This window comes from Colobus angolensis, unplaced genomic scaffold (assembly GCF_000951035.1).
Source record: "Colobus angolensis palliatus isolate OR3802 unplaced genomic scaffold, Cang.pa_1.0 Scaffold70, whole genome shotgun sequence".
In the NCBI taxonomy this organism is placed as follows: Eukaryota; Metazoa; Chordata; class Mammalia; order Primates; family Cercopithecidae; genus Colobus; species Colobus angolensis.
Window position 1 is genome coordinate 7112450 of NW_012120710.1, and position 22397 is coordinate 7134846.

General features: G+C 37.3%; 1 protein-coding gene across 4 annotated transcripts in view; it reads left to right on the top strand.

The window, feature by feature from the left end:
• The window catches only part of USO1 (USO1 vesicle transport factor), a 96592-nt gene that overhangs the window by 56945 nt on the left and 17250 nt on the right, over positions 1 to 22397 (top strand). For 3 of the 4 annotated variants that reach the window (XM_011927197.1, XM_011927196.1, XM_011927198.1), the window contains 7 exons: positions 748 to 868; positions 9201 to 9379; positions 12485 to 12625; positions 15514 to 15602; positions 16000 to 16154; positions 19343 to 19554; positions 21010 to 21030. In XM_011927197.1, coding sequence (XP_011782587.1) covers positions 748 to 868; positions 9201 to 9379; positions 12485 to 12625; positions 15514 to 15602; positions 16000 to 16154; positions 19343 to 19554; positions 21010 to 21030 — 918 coding nt within the window. The remainder of the gene's footprint in view (positions 1 to 747; positions 869 to 9200; positions 9380 to 12484; positions 12626 to 15513; positions 15603 to 15999; positions 16155 to 19342; positions 19555 to 21009; positions 21031 to 22397) is intronic. The other variant, XM_011927199.1, reaches the window with a different exon arrangement.

Here is a 22397-nt window from a genome sequence, read left to right on the forward strand (position 1 = left end):
TAAAATATTTCTTGTCTGTTTTACCATCATGCTATTATTTAACACTTAGGGGCTCATAAATTGCTTAATACCAAAATAAGCAAAAATGGGTAATAGTGAGTTTTTCTAAAATGATAAAGAGATTATAAAATATGTAAACTATATCCAGCTTACCAGGAGCTGAGAAAAACTGGAAGCCAGAGGCAAAGCCTGCTGTGAATTGTCTTGTGTTGGACATGGCATTCGTAAAGCATCAATTTTCATCTTCCTTTTTTCTTTTGACTTAGAATCAAGTTTTGGGGATTTGGAGGCCAGATATTTACAAGAATTTCTGAACTTTCTCTACTAGAATTTGGTGTTGTTCGTTGATTTATATTATCGAATTGCAAGTTTTTCATTATTACTATTGTGAAGCATGTGCAGTGACGTTCCTGAGACAGATACTTTCATGCTCAACTCTTAAGCTGCAATGAAAGCTATGTAGCGGTTAATGAATACAAAGGAATTCTAGCATATTTATATCATAAAGTTGAAAGATAACTGACCTAGGAATTGTTAGATGAGGATTCTAGTCTAGTCTCTGTCTCTTTGAGATTTATAACCTTAGGTAGACAAATTGCTTAACTATTCTGTTCTTGTTTTCCTTATGTATAAAGGAGTTGGACTTGCAAAATGCCTGCCAGTTCTAAAATTCTGTGATTTTTGTAGTAATTTTAAAATGTCTCATAAATGTTGTACTACACTAAACATTCTCTTTCTTCTGTATAGGGCGTCTTACTACTGCAGGCACTAACAAGAAGCAATGGTGCAATCCAGAAAATTGTTGCTTTTGAAAATGCTTTTGAGAGACTACTGGACATTATTTCAGAGGAGGGGAACAGTGATGGAGGTATAGTATGAAGAAATTTGAAGATATTCCTTTTGTACTCACTAAATTGTTAGGGTATAGGGAGTGCAGTTGGAGGGAGAGATGGGAACTCTTATTTATACTCTTTTTCTTTCACTTTAGCATGTTGACTATCAATTTCTCTTTGTCCTGTTTCATATTTGTTAGGCTTTTGCAATCTAGGTTGGCATCTTTCCTCATTTAGAAAATCTCACCTATATCTCTTCAAACACTGCATTGCTACATTTCTTCTATTTTTCTGAAGCTATAGATTATTATGCATGTCCTTTTGCAGATTTGGTGATAGGGAGTTGAGTTGAAGGCAGAATTATATACTGAGTGAATAGGGAAGACACAATTGACAATTAATGGGAAAGTTTAGAAATAGTCTTTTGGAGACTAGGAGAGCTAGTTAACTATTATAATTAGGAAGATTTTCAAAGTGATATGGACCCCAGCTGGGCTTGATGGCTCGCACCTATAATGCCAGCACTTTGGGAGGCCGAGGCGGGTGGATCACTTTAGGCCAGGAGTTCACGACCAGTCAGGCCAACATGGCAAAACCTCATCTCTACTAAAAATACAAAAATTAGCTGGGCGTGGTGGTAAACACCTGTGATCCCAGGTACCTGGGAGGCTGAGAAACAAGAATCACTTGAACCCGGGAGGTGGAGATTTCAGTGACCTGAGATCACACTGCTGTACTCCAGCCTGGGTAACAGAATGAGACTCTGCCTCAAAAAAGAAAAAGCGGGGGATAAGGGCCCCATTAAGGGTATTCACCATGATTTTACAACAGCACGAACTACTTGAGTATGTAATTTATTTTCTCCCCTAGCAGCACTCAACTGCGTAGGTGCAGATATAGAAACAAAACTCATAGTTTTTCTCAGGGTTGGGCCTTTTCTGGGAAGGTGCTATGAAAAGACAGTGAGACAAGAGAACAGAGTATATATTCCACTCCTGTAGAGTGGAAGAAATGAAGATCTCTATAATCTAAGCTAGATAGGGAAGGAAATAAAAACAGAAGGGGGTTTCTAAAAGTAGGGAGTAAGGCATCTGGTTGATGGACTAAGAGATTCAAGGAAGCCATAGAAAAAAATGTGTTGAAATTACTTGAGCCACAAAAATAGGTTTTAGTAAGAGAGGATTATCACCAAAGATGAGGCAAAAAAACTGAGTGGTCTAGGTATTAGGTTGCTGTTGAAATTAAGATTAAGTATGACAGCAGAGCTTAGAGAAAGAAGACTTTGAGCAAGATGCCAGTGATGTTTTCTGTGGTCAAAGGATGGTGACTATGAATTTGTTACATATCTGTAATGAGAAGTAGTAAGAGATGGTACAGCCATATAGCCAAGCCTCAAGGGAACAGGAGTATTTTATGAGAGTAGAGGAACTATGGTCTCTCGAAACTACACTGGGCTGGGAAGGTCATAGATTCAACATATTGACTCTAAGGTACATGGGATTGAGAACATGAATTACTTTCACTTGAGAACATTGCAAGATAAAGCAGATTCTTTAAAGAAAAGGAGCATTTCAAGATATAATTGAGGTTATAGCGTGTTTTATTAACCAATATCTGAGAGTTGGCAATGGCATCATGAAAGGGTATGAAAGGAGATTAAACGGGAGAGGGGAAATGCAATCTATTGTAAAATGAAAAACTGGGAAAGCGGAGATGAACAGAGAGGTGTACATTTTTGGAGGCAATTGAAGAAAATAGGGGTTTAAGGAAAGGTAGAATTTGCTAAGTTTTCCTAATTGCTAAGACAAGTCTCAGTGGCTCATTGTAAGTGATCAGTGGCCATTAAGGCTCTAGGGTTCACTAAGATGCACACTGGAAAGAAGGCCTGCTAGTTGTAGTGAGGGCTTTTGACATGCTTTTTACTTCAAAGCCTTCCGATGGTCCTAATGGCAGACAATAATTTAACAGATATTTATGGTGCTACCTAAGAGGCAGATAGAGTGGTTCCTCCTCATAAGATGAGGAGCCACGTGGTTCATCAATCTCTCTAATCTGGAGAGATTAGGTCTGGTTAAATCAGGAATTCTTTAAAAGCATCTAAAATGTGCACCTTAAGCATTTTAAAGTTAAATGTAATAAAATAAAGGTGTATATTTATGTACTCATCTTTGGAATAGGGCCAGAACTACTACTTTGAATATGAGTATGCTGATTAAAGTTTTTCATCATCTTCCTTGCATACATCACACCTACAATATATCATGTAGGATTTGCATTTTGATTTCTTTAAAATAGATTGCAGGATATTTCTGGGTTTTTAAAATTACTTTTCTATCTTTTAGAATTGTATTATCCATATTTAGCAGCTGTATTTTTATTGACTTCCTTTCATTGAGTTTTGCCAAATACTTTAATTTTCAGAAAAATAACTGTTTTCACACATATTTTGGTAGTTTTATATAGTATTTAATTAATAACCAGTGCAAATAGCATGTTAGGTTTGTGAATGAAACAATTGATTCTTAGATACAATACCAAAAGTGTGATCCATAGAAAAAAAATTGATAGATGAGACTTCATTAAAGTTGAAAACTTGTGTCCTGCAAAAGATTCTGTTGAGAGAATGAAAAGCCATTTCACATACTGGAAGAAAATATTTGCAAAACACATGTTTGAAAAGGGACTTGTATCGAAAATATATTTAGAACTCTTAAAACTGAAAAATAAGAAAACAATAACCCCATTTAAAGATAGGCAAATAATCTGAACAGACATCTCACCAAAAAGATACACACATGGAAAATGACCATATGAAAAGATGCTCAACATTATATGTCACTAGGGAACTGCAAATTAAAACAATGAGATATCACTACATACCTTTTAGAATGAGGAAAACTAAAGAAAACATTGACAACACCAAATGGTGGTGAAGATGTGAAACAACAAAAACACATTTGTTGCTGATAGGAATGCAAAATGGTACAACTACTTTAGAAAACAGTTTAGTAGTTTCTCACAAAGCTAAACATAGTCTTAGGACTCAACAATCACACTCTTTGGTATTTACCAAATCAGTTTAAGACATATTCACACAAAAACCTGCACATTAATATTACAACACCTTTGTTCGTAATTGCCGAGATTTGGAAGCAACCAAGATGTCCTTCAGGAATTGAATGGATAGATAAACTGTACTACATCCATACAATGGAATGTTATTTAGCAATGAAAAGAAAAGGGTTATCAAACCATGAAAGGACATAAAGGAAGCATAAAGGCATATTGCTAAGTAAAATAAACCAGTCTGAAAAAGCTACATGATGTATTATGCCAACTATAGTTGACCCTTGAATAACTTAAGGTTTAGGGACACCAATGCCCCAGACAGTTGAAAATCTACTTTTAACTTTTGGCTCCCCCAAAACTTAACCGCTAATAGACTATGTTTACCAGAAACCTTACGAATAACATAAGCAGTCAAGTAATACATTTTGCATGTTGTATTATATACTCTATTCTTATAGTAAAATAAGGTAGAAAAAAGAAAGCATTAAAATCAGAGGGAAGAGAAAATGTTTTTGCTGTACATTAAGTAAAGTGGATTATCATAAAGGTCTTCATCCTTGTCATCTTTATGTTGAGTAAGCTGAGGAACAAAAGGAAGGATTGGTCTTGCTGTTTCAGGGATGGCAGAGAGGAAGAAAACATACATATAAGTGGACCCATACAGTTCAAACCCAGCTGTTCAAGAGTTGGCTGTATGTGACATTCTGGAAAAGGCAAGACTATGTGGACCATAAATATTTAGATCCGTGGTTGCCAGGGATTTGGGGATAGAGGAAGGAAGGGATGAATAGGTGAAGGTCAGGTTATTTTTTAGGGCCATGAAACTATTCTGTATGATACTTGTAATGGTGGAGACAAGAAATTATACTTTTGTTAAAACCCATAGAACTTTATAGCACAGAGAGTGAACCTTAATGTAAACTGTGGACTTTAATAATAGTGTATTAATATTTATGAATTGTAAGAAATGTACCATATTAATGCAATCTATTAATGATGGGGGAACTGGAAAGTACAGGCATACATTGTCTCATTGCATTTCCCGGGGAGTATATTTTTTACCAACTGAAGGCTTGTGTCAACCCTGCATTAAATAAGTCTGTTGACTCCATTTATCCAACAGCACGCCCTCATTTCATGTCTCTGTTACAATTAATATTTCAAACGTTGCATTATTATATCTGTTACAGTGATGTGATCAGCGATTTTTGATGTTACTATTGTAATTGTTTTGGGGTACCACAAACAGTGCCCATATAAGAGGGCAAACTTAAGCAAAAATGTTATATGCATTCTGACAGCTCCACAGTCTGGCCCATCCTCTCTCTCTCCCCCACTCTTCCCCCTCCCCCCGACCAGCCTCCCTATTCCCTAAGACATATCAATATTGAAATCAGGTAAATTAATAACCCTACAGTGGCCTCTAAGTTTTCAAGTGAAAGAAGAATTGTATATCTCTCACTTTTAATCAAAAGCTAGAAATGATTAAGCTTTCTCTGCTGAAGATACAGAGGAAGGCATGTTAAAAACTGAGGCCAGAAGCTAGACCTTTTGCACCAAATTGCCAAGTTGTGAATGCAAAGGAAACGTTCTTGAAGAAAATAAAAAGTTCTACTCCAGTGAACACATGAATAATTAGAAAGCAAAACAGGCTTATTGCTGATACAGAGAAAGTTTTAGTAGTCCAGATTGAAAATGAAACCAGCCACAACACTTCATTAAGCCAAGCCTAATCCAGAGTGACACCCAATTCTTTGTAGACTGAGAGAGGTGAACAAGCTGTACAAGGAAAGTTAGAAGAAAGGATGTTGTATTAACAAGCATGAAACTAGCAGATGTTGCTGCATGAGATTTAAGGAAAGAAGCTGTCTCCCTAACAAAAGTACAAGGCGAAGCAGCAAGTGCTGATGTAGAAACTGCAGCAAGTTTATCCAGAAGATTTAGTTAAGATAATTGATTAATTGGCCGGGCGCAGTGGCTCAAGCCTGTAATCCCAGCACTTTGGGAGGCCGAGACGGGCGGATCACGAGGTCGGGAGATCGAGACTATCCTGGCTAATACAGTGAAACCCCTCTCTACTAAAAAATACAAAAAACTAGCCAGGCCAGGTGGCGGGCGCCTGTAGTCCCAGCTACTCGGGAGGCTGAGGCAGGAGAATGGCGTAAACCCGGGAGGCGGAGCTTGCAGTGAGCTGAGATCCGGCCACTGCACTCCAGCCTGGGTGACAGAGCGAGACTCCGTCTCAAAAAAAAAAAAAAAAATTGATGAATTATGCTAAATTTTCAGTGTAGACAAAACAGCCTTCTACTGGAAGAAGATGCCATCTAGAACTTTTGTATCTGGAGAGAAGTCACCTGGCTTCAGAGCTTCAAAGGACAAGCTGACTCTCTTGTTAAGAGCTAATGCGGCTGTTGACTTTAAGTTGAAGCCAGTGCTCACTTACCATTCTGAAAATCCTAGGACCCTTAAATATACTAAATCTACTCTGCCTGTGCTCTATAAATGGATAACAAAGCCTGTAAGACAGCACATCTATGTAAGAGCGTGACTTACTGAACACACATTTACTGAACACACATCTCTTACACATCTATTTAAGAGCATTTTTTTCTAAGCCCAGTGCTTTAAAAAAAAAAAGATTTTCAAAATATTACTTCTCATTGACAATGCACCTGATCACCCAAGAGTTCTGATGGAGATGTACAAAGAGAATAATACTGTTTTCTTTTTTCTGAGATGGAGTCTTGCACTGTCACCTGGACTGGTGTGCAGTGGTGCAATCTCGGCTCACTGCAACCTCTGCCTCCTAGGTTCAAGTGATTCTCCTGCCTTAGCCTCCTGAGTAGCTAACATTACAGGCACCCACTACTGTGCCCGGCTAATTTTTTGTATTTTTTTTTTTTTTTTTTTTAGTAGAGACAGGGTGTCACTATGTTGGCCAGGCTGGTCTCGAGCTCCTGACCTTGTGATTCGCCTGCATGGCCTCCCAAAGTGCTGGGATTACAGATGTGAGACACTGTGCCTGGCCAATAATATTGTTTTCATGCTGTTAACACAACATGCATTTTGCAACCCCTGGATCAAGGAGAAATTTTGACTTCCTTTTTTTTTTTTTTTTTTTTTTTTTGAGATGGAGTCTTACTCTGTCCTCCAGGCTGGAGTGCAGTGGTACAATCTCGGCTCACGCAATTCTCGTACCTCAGCCTCGTGAGTAGCTGGGATTACAGGCATGCACCACCATGCCCAGCTAATTTTTGTAATTTAGTAGAGACAGGGTTTCACCATGTTGGCCAGGCTGGCCTCGAACTCCTGACCTCAACTGATACATCCACCTCAGCCTCCTAAAGTGCTGGGATTACAGGCATGAGCCACTGCACCCAGCAATTTTGACTTTCAAGTCTTAATATTTAAGAAATACATTTCATAAAGCTATAGCTGCCATAGACAGTGATTTCTCTGATGCATCTGGGTAAAGTAAATTGAAAACCTTCTGGAAAAGATTTACCATTCTAGATACCATTAAGAACATTTGTAATTCGTGGGAAGTCAAGAGTTTGGAAGAAGTTGACTCCAACAACCGTCATGGATGACTTGGAGGGGTTAAAGACTTTAGTGGAGGAACCAACTGAAGATAAGGTATAAATAACAAGAGAATTAGAAGTGGAGCCTGAAAATGTGATTGAATTTTTGCAATCTCGTGATCAAACTTTAACAGATGAGAGGTTATTACTTATGGATAAGCAAAGAAAGTGGTGAAGATGCTGTGAACATTGGTGAAATGACAACAAAGGATTTAGAATATTACATCAGCTTAGTTGATAAAGCAGTGTCAGGGTTTGAGAGAATTGACTCCAATTTTGAAAGAATTTCTACCGGGAGTAAAATGACTCACTGAAGGCTCAGGTGGTCATTAGCATTTTTTAGCAATGAAATATTTTTAAATTAAGGTATGTACATTCTTTGGACATAATGCTATTGCACACTTAATAAATTACATTATAGTGTAAACATAACTTTTGTATACACTAAGAACCAAAAAATTTGTGGGACTCACTTTATTGTGATATTTGCTTTATTGCAGAAGTCTAGAACCAATAAGTAGATGTCTGTGTAGAGAAACTCCATTTGTACTTACTTTTTCTATAAGCCTAAAACTGCTCTAAAAAATGAGTCTTTTCCCCGTCTCTACTAAAAAAAATACAAAAAAAAAAAAAACTAGCCGGGCGAGGTGGCGGGCGCCTGTAGTCCCAGCTACTCAGGAGGCTGAGGCAGGAGAATGGTGTAAACCTGGGAGGCAGAGCTTGCAGTGAGCTGAGATCCGGCCACTGCACTCCAGCCTGGGCGACAGAGCGAGACTCCGCCTCACAACAAAAAAGAGTCTTTTTTAAAAAAAATAATTGATTTTTTGTCAACATACAGCTCAACTATTAGGAGTAAAAGTGTTGATGTACCAGATGAGCTTACTCGTCGTTACTTACAGCGTCCAGCATCAGTCAATATGTTTATCAGAAGAAATGGAGGTCATTGGTTAATCTATTATAATACTTGGTAAAGTAGAGATCAGTTGGAGAGTTTTCACTGTGATAATAGTGAAAGCTGTAGTGTGGATGAAACTGTCCTGGAGAGTATATGCTGTAAACAAAGAATAAAAAGGGTAAAACCATGGAGGAGAGAAACAATGAAAGATTGAGAACCTGCAGAACTATAAGGAAAATCAGGAGAGAGTAATGTTTTAGAAGCCAAGGGAAGTTTCAAGGAAGAGACAATGTTAAGAGCTTCTTAGAAATCAGATAAGATATGGTTGATTCATTCAACAAATGTTTAATAGTTAAGTACTGTGTATATACATGATATCATGCCTCTGCCTCTGCTAAAGATACAGAAGTAAGTAGGCTGTTCATAAGCGTTTGTGAATTATAATCTAGTGGAGAAGACAAACACTACCTAATAATAAAAGGAGTAGGCTACTGTAAGAGCATGTAACTGGTGACACTACCCTATTCCTATAGTCTTGGTAGTCATTCCTGAAGAAATGATGTTTAAGCTGGGATTTGAAGATAAACGATGAGTTACTAAGGCAACTGGGTACTTGACGTAGAAGTCAAGAGATCTTTAGGGTACCTGAGAAAGAGCATGCAGATTATGGCCTGTGGCCATCAGGTGTCAGAACAGACTATCTGTCTGTCTCGCCATATTGAAGAGATGCTGAGCATGGAGATTTATCTTTTTAAAAATGTTTGAGAGTTTTGTGTTAGGTTTTATCAGCCTTAACACTTGTGTTTTACATTATTTCCCCAGGTATAGTAGTTGAAGATTGTTTGATTTTGCTCCAAAACTTGTTAAAAAACAACAACTCCAATCAAAATTTTTTTAAAGAAGGCTCATATATTCAACGTATGAAACCTTGGTTTGAAGTTGGAGATGAAAATACTGGCTGGTCTGCACAGAAAGTGACCAATCTACATCTAATGCTACAGGTATACTATCCTTAGACATAAATGTGGTAAGAATTTTGACAGTGATATTTACAAAGGAAAGAAAATTGCTTGTATTTGATAAATCCAGAATATTTGATGGGTTTCAGGTTGACTTAAAAAAACTTTAATATGGAAATTTGCAGTTATCCTCCAGCTAGAGATTCTGCCTACCCATTAGTTAACTTTGACGGTTATTAACATCTGGCAATTTTGTTTCATCATTTATTCCTCTCTTTGCTGTATGATTTTAAAGCAAATTCAGACATACAGTTTCCTGATAGATTTTACATTAGGGAATAATAGGTTAGATTGTTGATTTGAATTTTTAAAAACCTGCTTTCTTCATTTAGGGCTCTGATAGGATAAATTCTAATATTCAAAATATTAAGTTCAAATAAATGCATTCAGTAAGCATTTACTGAGAGCCAGACACTGGGTACTAGGAAATGAATGATCATGTCCTGCCCTCAAAGATGATAGTCTGAGTTTTAAGTCCAATGCATGTTAAATTGACAGACCACCTGTGATTTATTGATGCTCTACGGTGAAAGCTTAGTGGTAATAATAAAAGTGAGGACAGTAGGATCCCAAATTATTTCCTCATCAGAGAAAATTTTGAAGTTCTTTGAAGTTACTTACTCCTTTATTGAATCCTCCTTCTCCAAACTCTTAAGTTTATACTGGTCTCCTCACTTATGAACTCATAATTCTTGTGGGCCTTTGAATGTCTCTGAATTATACCTGTGTCTCTCGGAAGTTTTGGACCTAACTAGATGGTTAGCTCCTCTAGTAATTAGAGTCTGAATGTTGTCCCATGCCATGGAAGTTGCCTGCATAGGATTGATTGATAGTTAGGGTAATCTGTGCCCCAGTTTGCCAGTACAGTATTCGTTTTGTAATTACTAATAGTGTCCTCTTTCACTTCAAAAGTGTCCTTGTTTGGATTATAAATTATGCAGTTACCCTAGTTAGAATATGCCTAAAAACTGTTAGAAAAGTATTTTACAGAAGCACTTAGTCACAGAGTCTATTTGTACTGCCAGCTTATCATTTCTGTTTTCAATTGTTGGTTTTATACATTTCAAGAAGTTAATAGTTTTTTAATGTTTTAGAACCATTGTCACCAAGTGGTAAGCTTGATAGCTTTGTTCAACAATGCTTTGTTTTGTTTTGTTTAAGAGACAGGTTCTCACTTAGTTGTGTAGGCTGAGTGCAGTGATATCCTCACAGCTCATTACAGCCTCAACCTCCCTGGCTCAAGAAATTCCTCTACCTCAGCATCCTGAGTAACTGGGACTACAGGCGCAAGCCACCACTCCTGACTGGATTTTTTATTTTTAGTAGATATAAGGTCTCACTATATTACCAGGCTAGTCAGGAATTCCTGAGCTCAAGCAATTTTCCTGCCTCAGCCTCCCAAAGTGCTGCTGTTATAGGTGTGAGCCACATGCCCAGCCTACACTGCTTTCTTAAATAAGGAAATATCTCCAGAAAAGTAACTTCCAAAACGTGATTAGAGAGGGTGAGAGAATCTGATGATGTGCAAAAGCATGTATTTCGTATCAGACAGTGAAAAGTTAAATTGTTTGAGGAAGCTAAACATGTTTTATGGTTTAGAGTACTATGTAAAGAATTATTCTGAAGGAAGTGTCACTGTTTAAAAAGTAAAGTAGGTTAGGTGTGGTGACTCACACCTGTGATTCCAGCACTTGGGGAGCCCAAGGCAGGTGGGGATCACTTGAGCTCAGGAGTTTGAGACCAGCCTGAGCAACATGGTTTTTATCAGCCCGGTGTGGTGGTGTCCACCTATTGTCCCAACTACTCAGGAGGCTGAGGGGCAGGATCACTTAAGCCCAGGAGGTTGAGGCTGCATTATACCATAATCATGCCACTGCACTCCAGCCTGGGCAACAGAGTGAGAACCTATCTCAGAAAAAAAAAAAATACCAAAATATTATTAGAGTACAGCATGTAAACAGAAAAATACAGTATTCTCATTATATAACAAATTGATTCTTTTAAGAATTCTTTACTTTTCAAAAGTGAATAAACTGGCTTTCTGTAGCTTAGTAAAGCTTTTCTTTCTTAAACTTGTCGTGAAGACCATAAACTCCAAAGCAAAGGAACTGAGTTTAATTCATTTTAATATATTCTCCACTTGCAATACTGAATAGTAGATTCGCTCATGACTTTACAGGCCAGGAGTTATCTTCTGCTATTCTGTTAGAACCTGTTGGAATACTTTATGTATAACTTTATTTAGAGTTGCTTGTATTTTAAGTTCTCTATCATACACCAAATAAAAATGCATTACTGTTTTCCTGTTTGGACATACACATTCTGTATTGGAACCATTCATCATCACAGTTATCATGATTGTGTTCTGAGCCATTGAAAACACAAATTGATCTGCTTGCAGAGTTTTAATTCAAATTTTGCAGACTAAATTTAAAGAAAACATCTTTTGAAAAGTTTTTTAGTTATAAAATATTTTAATTTGGAGACATAACTGTGTTAGTTATTTGAGATGACTTTTTTCATGTTTCTGAAATTTTAAGTTTATAGTCCAAGTAATCATAGAATCATAGGGATTTAATTGGCATTAGCAATCAGTGCAGCCCACCCCATGCCTAATACATGAATCTTTTACCATCTCTCCAGTTGTTGGTTTTAGCCTCTCTTTAAATATTTCCAGTTGAAGGGAAATTTATCACCCGTCAGGTCATTCTCTTTTCAGACCTGCTGTCTTATTAGGTAATTCATTGTTAACTTTGATAAGAAATCTGCCACTCTGTAACTTATTCATCCATTTACTTATTGAATATGTACTGTTACAAGTACTATGTTTGGGAAACAAAAATGACCAAGGCAGTTTCTCTTTGGGAGTCCACAGTCACCTGAAGGAGACAGCCTTAAGTAAGAGGCATAATGCAATATTACTGTCACAGAACTATCGCCATGGGAGCTCAAAAGAAAGAGCACTTAAATGTGGCTGAGCAGCTAAGGGAGTACTTCATGCAGAGTTTCTTGTTCACATAGATCAGATTTGCCTCAAGCCTTTTCAAATCTTTAAGAGACAAATTTTGTTTTCTCTTTCTTTCACAGCTTGTTCGTGTACTGGTATCTCCCACCAACCCTCCTGGTGCTACCAGTAGCTGCCAGAAGGCTATGTTCCAGTGTGGGTTATTGCAGCAGCTTTGTACTATCCTAATGGCTACTGGGGTTCCTGCTGATATCCTGACTGAGGTAAAGCAAATGAAGTCAAAACTAACTCTGTGGAAGTTGAAATCCTGAATCCTAGGAAGAATTAGGTATTTGCTGAGGGAAAAACTGTAATAGTTAACCATTTTTTAGGTTAAAATTTTTAGTGATCTTACTAAAATATAATTCACATAATGATAAAAGTATTGATTCCAAAAGATATACTCATCCCTCAAGTTTTATAGCACATAAATAATAATGTTAAAGTTTTTCAGATCCATCTACAAAGATTTCTCATTAATTTTATTACATTCAACAGGAGTGCACAGTATGATTTGCATTTTGATTCTGAGAACCATGTGACTTAGTCTTATTCAACTGGTAGATTCATTGAATAGTAAATTCTTTTCCCCTGTGTGGCATTTTCTGTTGCTTACCTATAAGAGAAAGAAGTTAGTTTGAAGAAGAAAAGTTCAGTTTGTTTACATTTTTAAAAAATTTTTCTCAACGTGCAATATCAAAAGTACAAATAATAAAAGTTTTATAACAAAAATAACTGCCTTCAGCCTCACTTGTCCTTACTGTAAGTCCCACTTTACTTCCTCATGTTGCCCCATAATTATTTTATGGAATTTATATTTAAATCAATAGTTGGGGTTTATATTTTTACAATTATATTGATACCATTCCTGCTAAGCCAAATAGAGCCCTATATCCTTTTTTAAAAATATATTTTTCTCATCCATGAGTCATAATTGTGTTCTTCATTTTACTGTTACTCTATATATGCAGAGGTATATATGCTTAATAATCATATATTAACACTTCGTTCCCCACTGCAGGCCACCTGCAGACCCTCCATTCTCCTGCTCCAATCTGGGCTCTAATTCTGCCCCATGTCTCTTGTCCTGGGACTTTCTTTTGCCATCCTCCTAGGATTTCCTTTACTTCTCTCCTGACGGACTCCTTGGTTATCTGGATCCCTTATTTTATTTTATTTTTATTTTTGGTACAGAGTGTCAGTCTGTTGCCCAGGCTGTAGTACAGTGGCATGAACTCAGCTCACTGCAACCTCTGCCTTCCGGGGTTCAAGTGATTCTCCTACCTCAGCCTCCTGAGTAGCTGGGATTACAGGTGCCCCCCCACCACGCCCGGCTAGTTTTTGTAATTTTAGTAGAGACAGTCTCACCATGTTGGCCAAGCTGTTCTTGAACTCCTGACCTCAAATGATCCACCCATTTTGGCCTCACAAAATGTTAGGATTACAGACATGAGCCAATGCTCCTGGCCTAGATCACATATCTTTTTCCTCTGTCCCTTGGTTCATTAACTTTATTTTTCTTAATTTTCTTTTGTTGTTGTTGTTGAATTTCGCTCTTGTCACCCAGGCTGGAGTGCAATGGCATGATTTCAGCTCACTGCAACCTCCGCCTCCTGGGTTTGAGCAATTCTTCTGCCTCAACCTCCCAACTAGCTGGGATTACAGGGGCCTGCCACCATGCCCACCTAATTTTTTGTATTTTTAGTAGAGAGGGGGGTTCCACCACATTGGCCAGGCTGGTCTCGAACTCCTGACCTCAAGTGATCCACCCACTTCAGCCTCCCAAAGTGCTGGGATTACAGGCATGAGCCACTGTACCCGGCCATTATTTTTCTTAGTTTTCTTAAAAAAAAAAAAAAAAGAGTAAATAACAGGAGGATTTATTTTATTTTTGGCTCTTTCATGTCTGAAAATGTCATTCCTCTACTTTCAGAATTAATTTAATGTTTGGCTAGATATGGAATTCAGGGTTGGAAATCACTAATACTCAACTTTCAGAACATCATTCCAGTGTTGCTGTTAGGAAGTTTGAAGCTTGAAGCCATTATAATCCTACTCTGTTTTTTGTTGTTGTTGTCGTTGTTGTTGTTGTCGTTGTTGTTGTTTTTTAAAGTAATCTTTTTCTCTCTAGAAACTTTTGAGATCTTTTTTTTTTTGGTTTTCTGAAATGTACTGATGATGTGCTTTCCTGTGGACCGTTTCCCCACTCCCTTGCTCCCCAGTTATTTTTATCATTCAGTGAGCACTTTCAGCTGGAAACATACATCCTTCAGTTCTGAGGGTATTTTTGGCACTCCTTGATAATTTTCTCTTTTCTGTTTTGGTAGTGGTGTTGTCATTGTTGTTGTTGTTTTGAGACAGAGTCTTGCTCTTTTACCAAGACTGGACTGCAACGGCACTATCTCAGCTTACTGCAACCTCCACCTCCCGGGTTCACACAATTCTCCTGCCTTAGCCTCCCAAGTAATGGGGATTACAGGCACATGCCACAATGCCTAGCTAATTTTATATTTGTAGTAGAGACGGGGTTTCACCATGTTGGCCAGGCTGGTCTCAAACTCCTGACCTCAAGTGATCCACCCACCTGGGCCTCCCAGAGTCCTGGGATTACACACATAAGCCACTGTGCCTGACCTCTTTTCTGTTCTCTTTCTGCAACTCTCTTAGTAGACTTCCTGGGTAATTTGTCTTTTTAAAAATTATTTTTTAATTAACAAATTAAAATGGTATATATTTATCTTTTATAACATGTTTTGAAATAGTCTTTATTTTTTAACTTTATCCTCGAATTTTTTAATCTTTTAACTTTGTTCTCTGATTATTTTAAAACCTTTTTTCTGTTTTTATATAAATAGATATTTTATCTCCTAGAGAATAGTATTATAGTTTTTGAGATTTAAAATGCATGTCAAGTGTTGTTTTATTGGAGACCCATGCTTAATGCTTTAAAATTTCACCTTGAGAAAGTGTTACAAGATTACAATGTTATCACTGATGTTTTGGTGCTTTTGGCCCTTAAAAAGTGGAATATAAGATTGTTTTCTCTTGCAAACAGATTTTCCTTCTTGGCTTAATTTCTCTAAATGTTCTTCTTCTTTCTTCCCCTTAACAGACTATAAATACGGTATCAGAAGTTATTCGAGGCTACCAAGTAAACCAAGACTACTTTGCGTCTGTAAATGCACCTTCAAACCCACCAAGGTAGAGAAAGGGAAATACTGAGATTACTCTGAGGAAGTAAAAATTTTGGGTTGTTAATGTATCTCATATACACATCTTACTCTTTTTAAAGAAGTAGTTGTATGTTTTGAAACTAGAAATTATCTTGCAAGATAAATGACATTGGAATTTTAAAAGGGTTGGTAATTTTTGGAATTTAGATACTTAGATTCAGATATCATGTCGTTCACATCCTAGCTGTATGCCTTAAGCAGTCACTTCACTCTGTCAGCTACAGTTTTCTGTGAAATAGAGATAGAAATACTTAACTTGCTGGTGTTCTGGTTATGATTCTTCAGTCAACAAAAATGACTAGTTATTGACTTGTATACTTGGGTTGCATTGTTTCATTTTGTTCTTTTCTTTTTAAATGCAACAGACCGGCAATTGTAGTACTTCTCATGTCCATGGTTAATGAAAGGCAGCCATTTGTTTTGCGCTGTGCTGTTCTCTATTGTTTCCAGTGTTTCTTGTATAAAAACCAAAAAGGACAAGGGGAAATCGTGTCAACACTTTTACCTTCTACCATTGATGGTAAATAATTTAGTTCTAATTTTTATTTGAAAAAGTAAATCATTGTCTTTCAAACTTTTAATTGAATCTTTCTTTCTATGCTTTAGCCTAAAATACTTTGCATGCTTAGGAGAAAAAAAAAAAAACACCTGAATTCTAAAGCCTGCAGGTAAATTTTGACAACAGGCTTTGGAGTCAGACAAGAGTTTGCATTGTAGAATTTTCACTTTTGCTGTATAACTTTTGCTGTATAACTTTTTAACTTGAGCCTTACTGAGTTATGGGGGATAATAATACTCATCTCTATGTGGGCATAATACCCCATTAGGAACATTGTGAGGATAAATGCAGTTACATGCATTACATTACATAAAGTACTCACTCCAAAACTTAGCATGTATAGATGCCAGTAAACAGAATCTACTGTTAATTATAATTGTCATTCTAAAGATGAATTTTGTTGGGTGCGGTGGCTCACGCCTGTAATGCCAACACTGTGGGAGGCCAAGGCAGGCGGATCACCTAAGATCAGGAGTTCAAGACCAGCCTAGCTAACATGGTGAAACCCCGTCTGTACTAAAAATACAAAAATTAGCTGGACGTGGTGGCAGGTGCCTGTAATCCCAGCTACTCAGGAGGCTGAGGCAGGAGTATCCCTCGAATCCTGGAGGCAGAGGTTGCAGTGAACCGAGATTGTGCCACTGCACTCCAGTCTGGGCAACAGAGAGAGACTCTGTCTCAAAAATAAAAATTTAAAAAAGAAGATGAATTTTACCGTTAGATCACATTTAACTTTCAGTCTGTTGTTCTAGTATAGGTTAGAGTCATTAACCTTTTTATGGGTTCTTTAAATGTTTCATCTTACCTAAGATAAATTTTTTAAATAATTACCTTTATTAACTTTAAACTTTAAGAGCAATTTCATAAAGGTAATTGGAAACATCAATAAAACTCATTTTAATTACATACATTGAGGTTTTTTGTTAGAATTTAAGTCTGTTTAATTATATTTACCAAAAAAACTGATAAAAAATTTATTACCTTAAAAAAATTATTGAACATTAATGAAAATAAGACCTGATGTAGTAGATGATCAAAATGTGGCATTTCCTTAAGTTTGTTTTAGAAATGTTGTTTTTAATTAAGGTAAGTTTTTGGAATGTTACCATCATCAGTTTGATGCCGAAAATATTTTAATACAAGTTGAGCATCCCAAAAGTGAAATCTGAAATGCTTTTTTTTTAAAACATTTCTTCAAGCATTTAGCCTTTGTGTTTCAAATAATCTAATTGCACTCATTAAGTAATTTTGAAATGTATACTTAAGCCAGGCGTGGTGGCTTACACCTGCAATTCCAGCACTTTGGGAGGCCAAGGCAGGCAGATTGCTTGAGTCTAGGAGTTCAAGACCAGCCTGGGCAACATAGCAAAGCCCCATCTCTACTAAAAATACAAAAATTTAGGCTGGGCCTGGTGGCTCATGCCTGTAATCCCAGCACTTTGGGAGGCCGAGGCAGGTGATCACCTGAGGTCAGGAGTTCAAGACCAACCAGCCTGGCGAACATGGTGAAAACCCGTCTCTGCTAAAAATACAAAAATTAGCCAGGCGTGGTGGCACATGCCTGTAATCCCAGCTACTGGGGAGACTGATGCAGGAGAATCACTTGAACTCAGGAGGTGGAGGTTGCAGTGAACTGAGATCACAACATTGCACTCCAGCCTGGGCAACAGAGTGAGACTCCAGCTCAAAAAAAAAAATTAGCCAGGCATGGTGGCACACGCCGGTAGTCCTAGCTACATGGGAGACTGAGATGGGAGAATCACCTGAGCCTGGGAGGTTGAGGCTGCAGTGAACCGAAATCGCACCACCATACTCCAGCCTGGGCAAACAGAGTGAGACCCTGTCTCCAAAAAAAATTAAAAATAAAATATACCCTTTTTTTTAAATTATAGTCACCCTGTTGTGCAATCAAATGGTATATCTTATTCATTCATTCTTTCTTTTTTTTTTTTGAGACAGAGTCTCCCTCTGTTTCCCAGGCTGGGGTAGAGTGGTGCAATCTTGGCTCACTGCAAACTCTGCCTCTCAGGTTTACGCCATCCTCCTGCCTCAGCTTTCAGAGTGGCTGAGACTATAGGTGCCCGCCGCCATGCCTGGCTAATTTTTTGTATTTTTTAGTAGAGATGGGGTTTCACCGTGTTAGCCAGGATGGCCTCGATCTCCTGACCTCGTGATCCACCTGCCTCAGCCTCCCAAAGTGCTGGGATTACAGGCATGAGCCACCGCGCCCAGCCTTATTCATTCTTTCTAACAATATTTTTGTATGCATTATCCCCACCTTCCCTCTAACTTCCCACTACACTGCCCTGCCTCTGATAACCCTCTTTCTAATCTCTGTGTCCATGAATTCCCACAAATTTTTAGATCCCACGAATAAAGGTAAATAATTTTACCTTCTACCATTGATGGTAAATAATTTAGTTCTAATTTTTATTTGTTCTCACAAATGAGTGAGAGCAAATGTTTGTCTTTACATACCTGGCTTATTTCACTTAACATAATGATGTCCAGGTTCATCTGTGTTGTAAATGACTGGATCTCTTTGTTTTGTATGGCTGAATAGTGCTCCATTGTGTGTATGTACCACATTTTCTTTCTGGAATACTTCTGATCCCAAGCATTTTGGATAAGGGATACTCAACCTATGTTTCTTTTCTCTCTCTCTCTCTTTTTTTTTTTTTTTTTTTTTAAGATAGGGTCTCACTCCTGTCCAGGTTGGAGTGCAGTGACACGATCCATAGCTCACTGCAGCCTCAAACTCCTGGGCTCAAGTGATTCTCAGGCCATAGCCTCCCGAGTAGCTGGGACTACAAGCATGCACCACCAACTCCTGGCCTCAAGGGATCCTCCCACCTCAGCCTCCCAAAGTGCTAGAATTACAGGCGTGAGCCACCATGCCCAGCCTCAACCTGTATTTCTTTGTTCTGTTACTTTTCTTCCAAGATAACTTTCTCTCATTGTTCATTTTGCTTTGAAAAGCAGATTTTTATCATTTTGAAAGTATATTTAATACTACTAATTAACACATGTTTAATGATTATATTTAATGGTATTTCACACTATTTGATGTGTACAGAAAACAGTTGATTTAAAATTTGATTTACGTAAAAATCTAATATATTTTTATTGTCTGCCTGCCATCTTTGTAGCAACAGGTAATTCAGTTTCAGCTGGCCAGTTATTATGTGGAGGTTTGTTTTCTACTGATTCACTTTCAAACTGGTGTGCTGCTGTGGCCCTTGCCCATGCTTTGCAAGAAAATGCCACCCAGAAAGAACAGTTGCTCAGGGTTCAACTTGCTACAAGTATTGGCAACCCTCCAGTTTCTTTACTTCAACAGTGCACCAATATCCTTTCACAGGTAAAGTTTTGCATGAAACTTCTCTAAGGGGAAAAAGTTCTGTACATTTTGATGTCAGTGATACAGGATTTAAGGATGTCTTTAGAAGATACAGATGAAAAAGGACAGAGAAGACTTATTCTGCTTATTAGTTCATCATAATCAGAAACAGTTTTGTGGAGAAAAAGCAGTAAAATACTGTTAGAGGAATAGTTGTGCTAAATTGTTATAAGGCCTGCATCATGATGAAAATACATGTTCTGGCCAGAAAGGTATTTTGAGGGTTTTGTCTTGCTTTTAAATTATCCACAGTGTTCATGCATGTCATTTTTCTCTTTCTTCTCAGTAACTGAATTCAGGTTAGTTTATGGGAGGGAATAGAATAAAGTAGTTCATAGCTGTATATTTCCCTCTTTCTCTTCCCAAAGCAATTGATCATTTAGAAATAGTGGAATAGTGGTCCATTGTATATATAGTTATACAGTATATTCCCTTGAGGTTCGTGAGTTCTTAAATCCTTAAGTCCCCAGTGCATATCATTTACCTAGTAAGATGTAGGAAAACATAACAAAAAATTTTTGTGTGTCTTAGACTCTTAATGAGAACAACAAAGCTTTATTGAAGTGTAGGTGCTAGGCATTTAGGAATGTCACTTTCTGTTACATGATTTGCCCACATGTACCAGCCTTGCTGTTGAACAGTTCAAGTTCATGCTTTAGCAAAACTCTAAAGTCATTGACATTTAAAGTCACTCAGGGAGAGTAAAAATGTGACTAAATCTAAAATTGTTCTGTACACTGCTGAAGCAGTAGTTATCCTACCCACTCCCCATAATAATGTGGTTGCGTCCGTCTTTAGTTTTTAATTCTGCCACACTCATTGAATTTCTCCTTATTTTGAGCTTTTAAAGAAACAGTAGCTCCATCCGTAGAAATTATAAATGAAAGCTTAAAAAGTAACTATAGTGAAAAGGAAGTTAAAGTTTAAAATTGGCTTACTTTAATTGAAAGCTTATTTTGTCTTAACACTTATCTCTTAGAGATTAAAAAAACTACCCCAAATTTTTATATCTTTACTTATTTATTGCTTGGCATTCTCACGTTGCTATCTGTTAACAACAGTTTTTTTTTAAAAGTCAAACAGTAATTATCTGTCTAATCACCATTACCACAAACTTCACTTTAACATTGAAATTACAATGAATGCACAATGAGAAGTGCTAAAGATGGTGATGTCTTCCCCATTCTTAAGTAATCACAGTGCTATAAAATTATCCTTTATCTTCTAAAATATATATCCTCTAAATGTATCCTCTAACTTTATTGTATAAAAGAAGTATCATTAGAACTATCCTGTCCCAAATTATTGGCTTGAGTTTGTAGAGAGACTATGAAAAAGTATTTGAGGGATTTTTCCAGATTTAGACTTTTCTGAAGTAGTAACATGTTTGAATAATTTGTAATGTATAATTTGCAGGGTGATAAGATCGACAGACGGGTATGTATCACTTGATTAAGCTTAGGCATTTTCCTCTTACAGCAAAGCTTTTTCTCTGTCTTGGGTTTTGCTGATTGGTTTTTTTTAACCGCTTGTTTGAAGTTACATTCTACTTACACTTTTGCGTGTCAACCAATTTATTTCTATCATAAATGACTCTCCAGTTTTTCTCCATGGGATATTGTATTGGTGTTACTAAACACTGTGGGAATGAGAATCTGAATCTGTACTTGTGCTTCTTCTGGGGATGCTTGCACTTTTTGGATTTCCTTGGTTTTGGTTTTTTGTGTTTTTTCTCCAAGCTTGCCTATTTATTTTCTCTGAAGCCATTTCAAAGGAAGTAGAATTCAGATTGTCTTTAATCAATCAGCATATGAAAGAATGTGATTATTTTTATACTAGATTATTTAAAATGTACAATAGTAAGTATAATTTTGTAATTTGAAATATTTTAAATGAAATATTATGGATTATTCTGAATATAATCCATGTGCTACAGCCACCACTGAGGGTTAGTTTTTGCTGTGTGCGGGGAAAGTGCTATTTTTGTTTTGTTTGTTTTGTGTGAATATTTGGCAGAAAAGGAGTGTACCTTAATATCTATGTTTGGGCATGAGTTTCAGTTGAATAATGTGGGTAGTAATAAATGAGGTCCTGTTATGAATTGTATCTTTGTGTATGAGCCTGATTTAACATGTGTCATTAACTTACACACACACATACATATTTTGCAGCTTTAGCTTGAATAATTTTATATCAGGGAAAGTATTTTATAAGTATACGTCAGTCATTTGAAAGGTAATTTTTTTTGAGGTATTAATTTATATACCATAAAATGCACAGACCTTCTGTGTTTCATGTGATGATTTTTGGTGTTTGAGTGTATCTCTGTAAACACCACCCAAAACAAGATGTAGAACATTTTCATAATCCCAGAAAGTTCCATCATGCTCTTTTCTTTCTTTTTTTTTTTTTTTTCTTGAGACGGAGTCTCACTCTATTGCCCAAACTGGAGTGCAATGGCATGATCTTGGCTCACCGCAACCTCCGCCTTTCGGGTTCAAGCAATTCTCCTGCCTCAGCCTCCCAAGTGGTTGGGATTACAGGTGCACACCACCACGCCCGGCTAATTTTTGTATTTTTAGTAGAGACAGGGTTTCGCCATGTTGGCCAGGCTGGTCTCAAACTCCTGACCTCAGGTGATCCACCCACCTGGCCTCCCAAAGTGCTTGGATTACAGCTGTGAGACACTGCACCCAGCCCTCAGCTTCAAATATTTTGTTTGTAGTTCTCTTTTATCCTGTAAAATCTGTGATTTATAATCACCCCTGAGAATGCTCTCAAATTAGAGTTTTAGCCTCCATTTG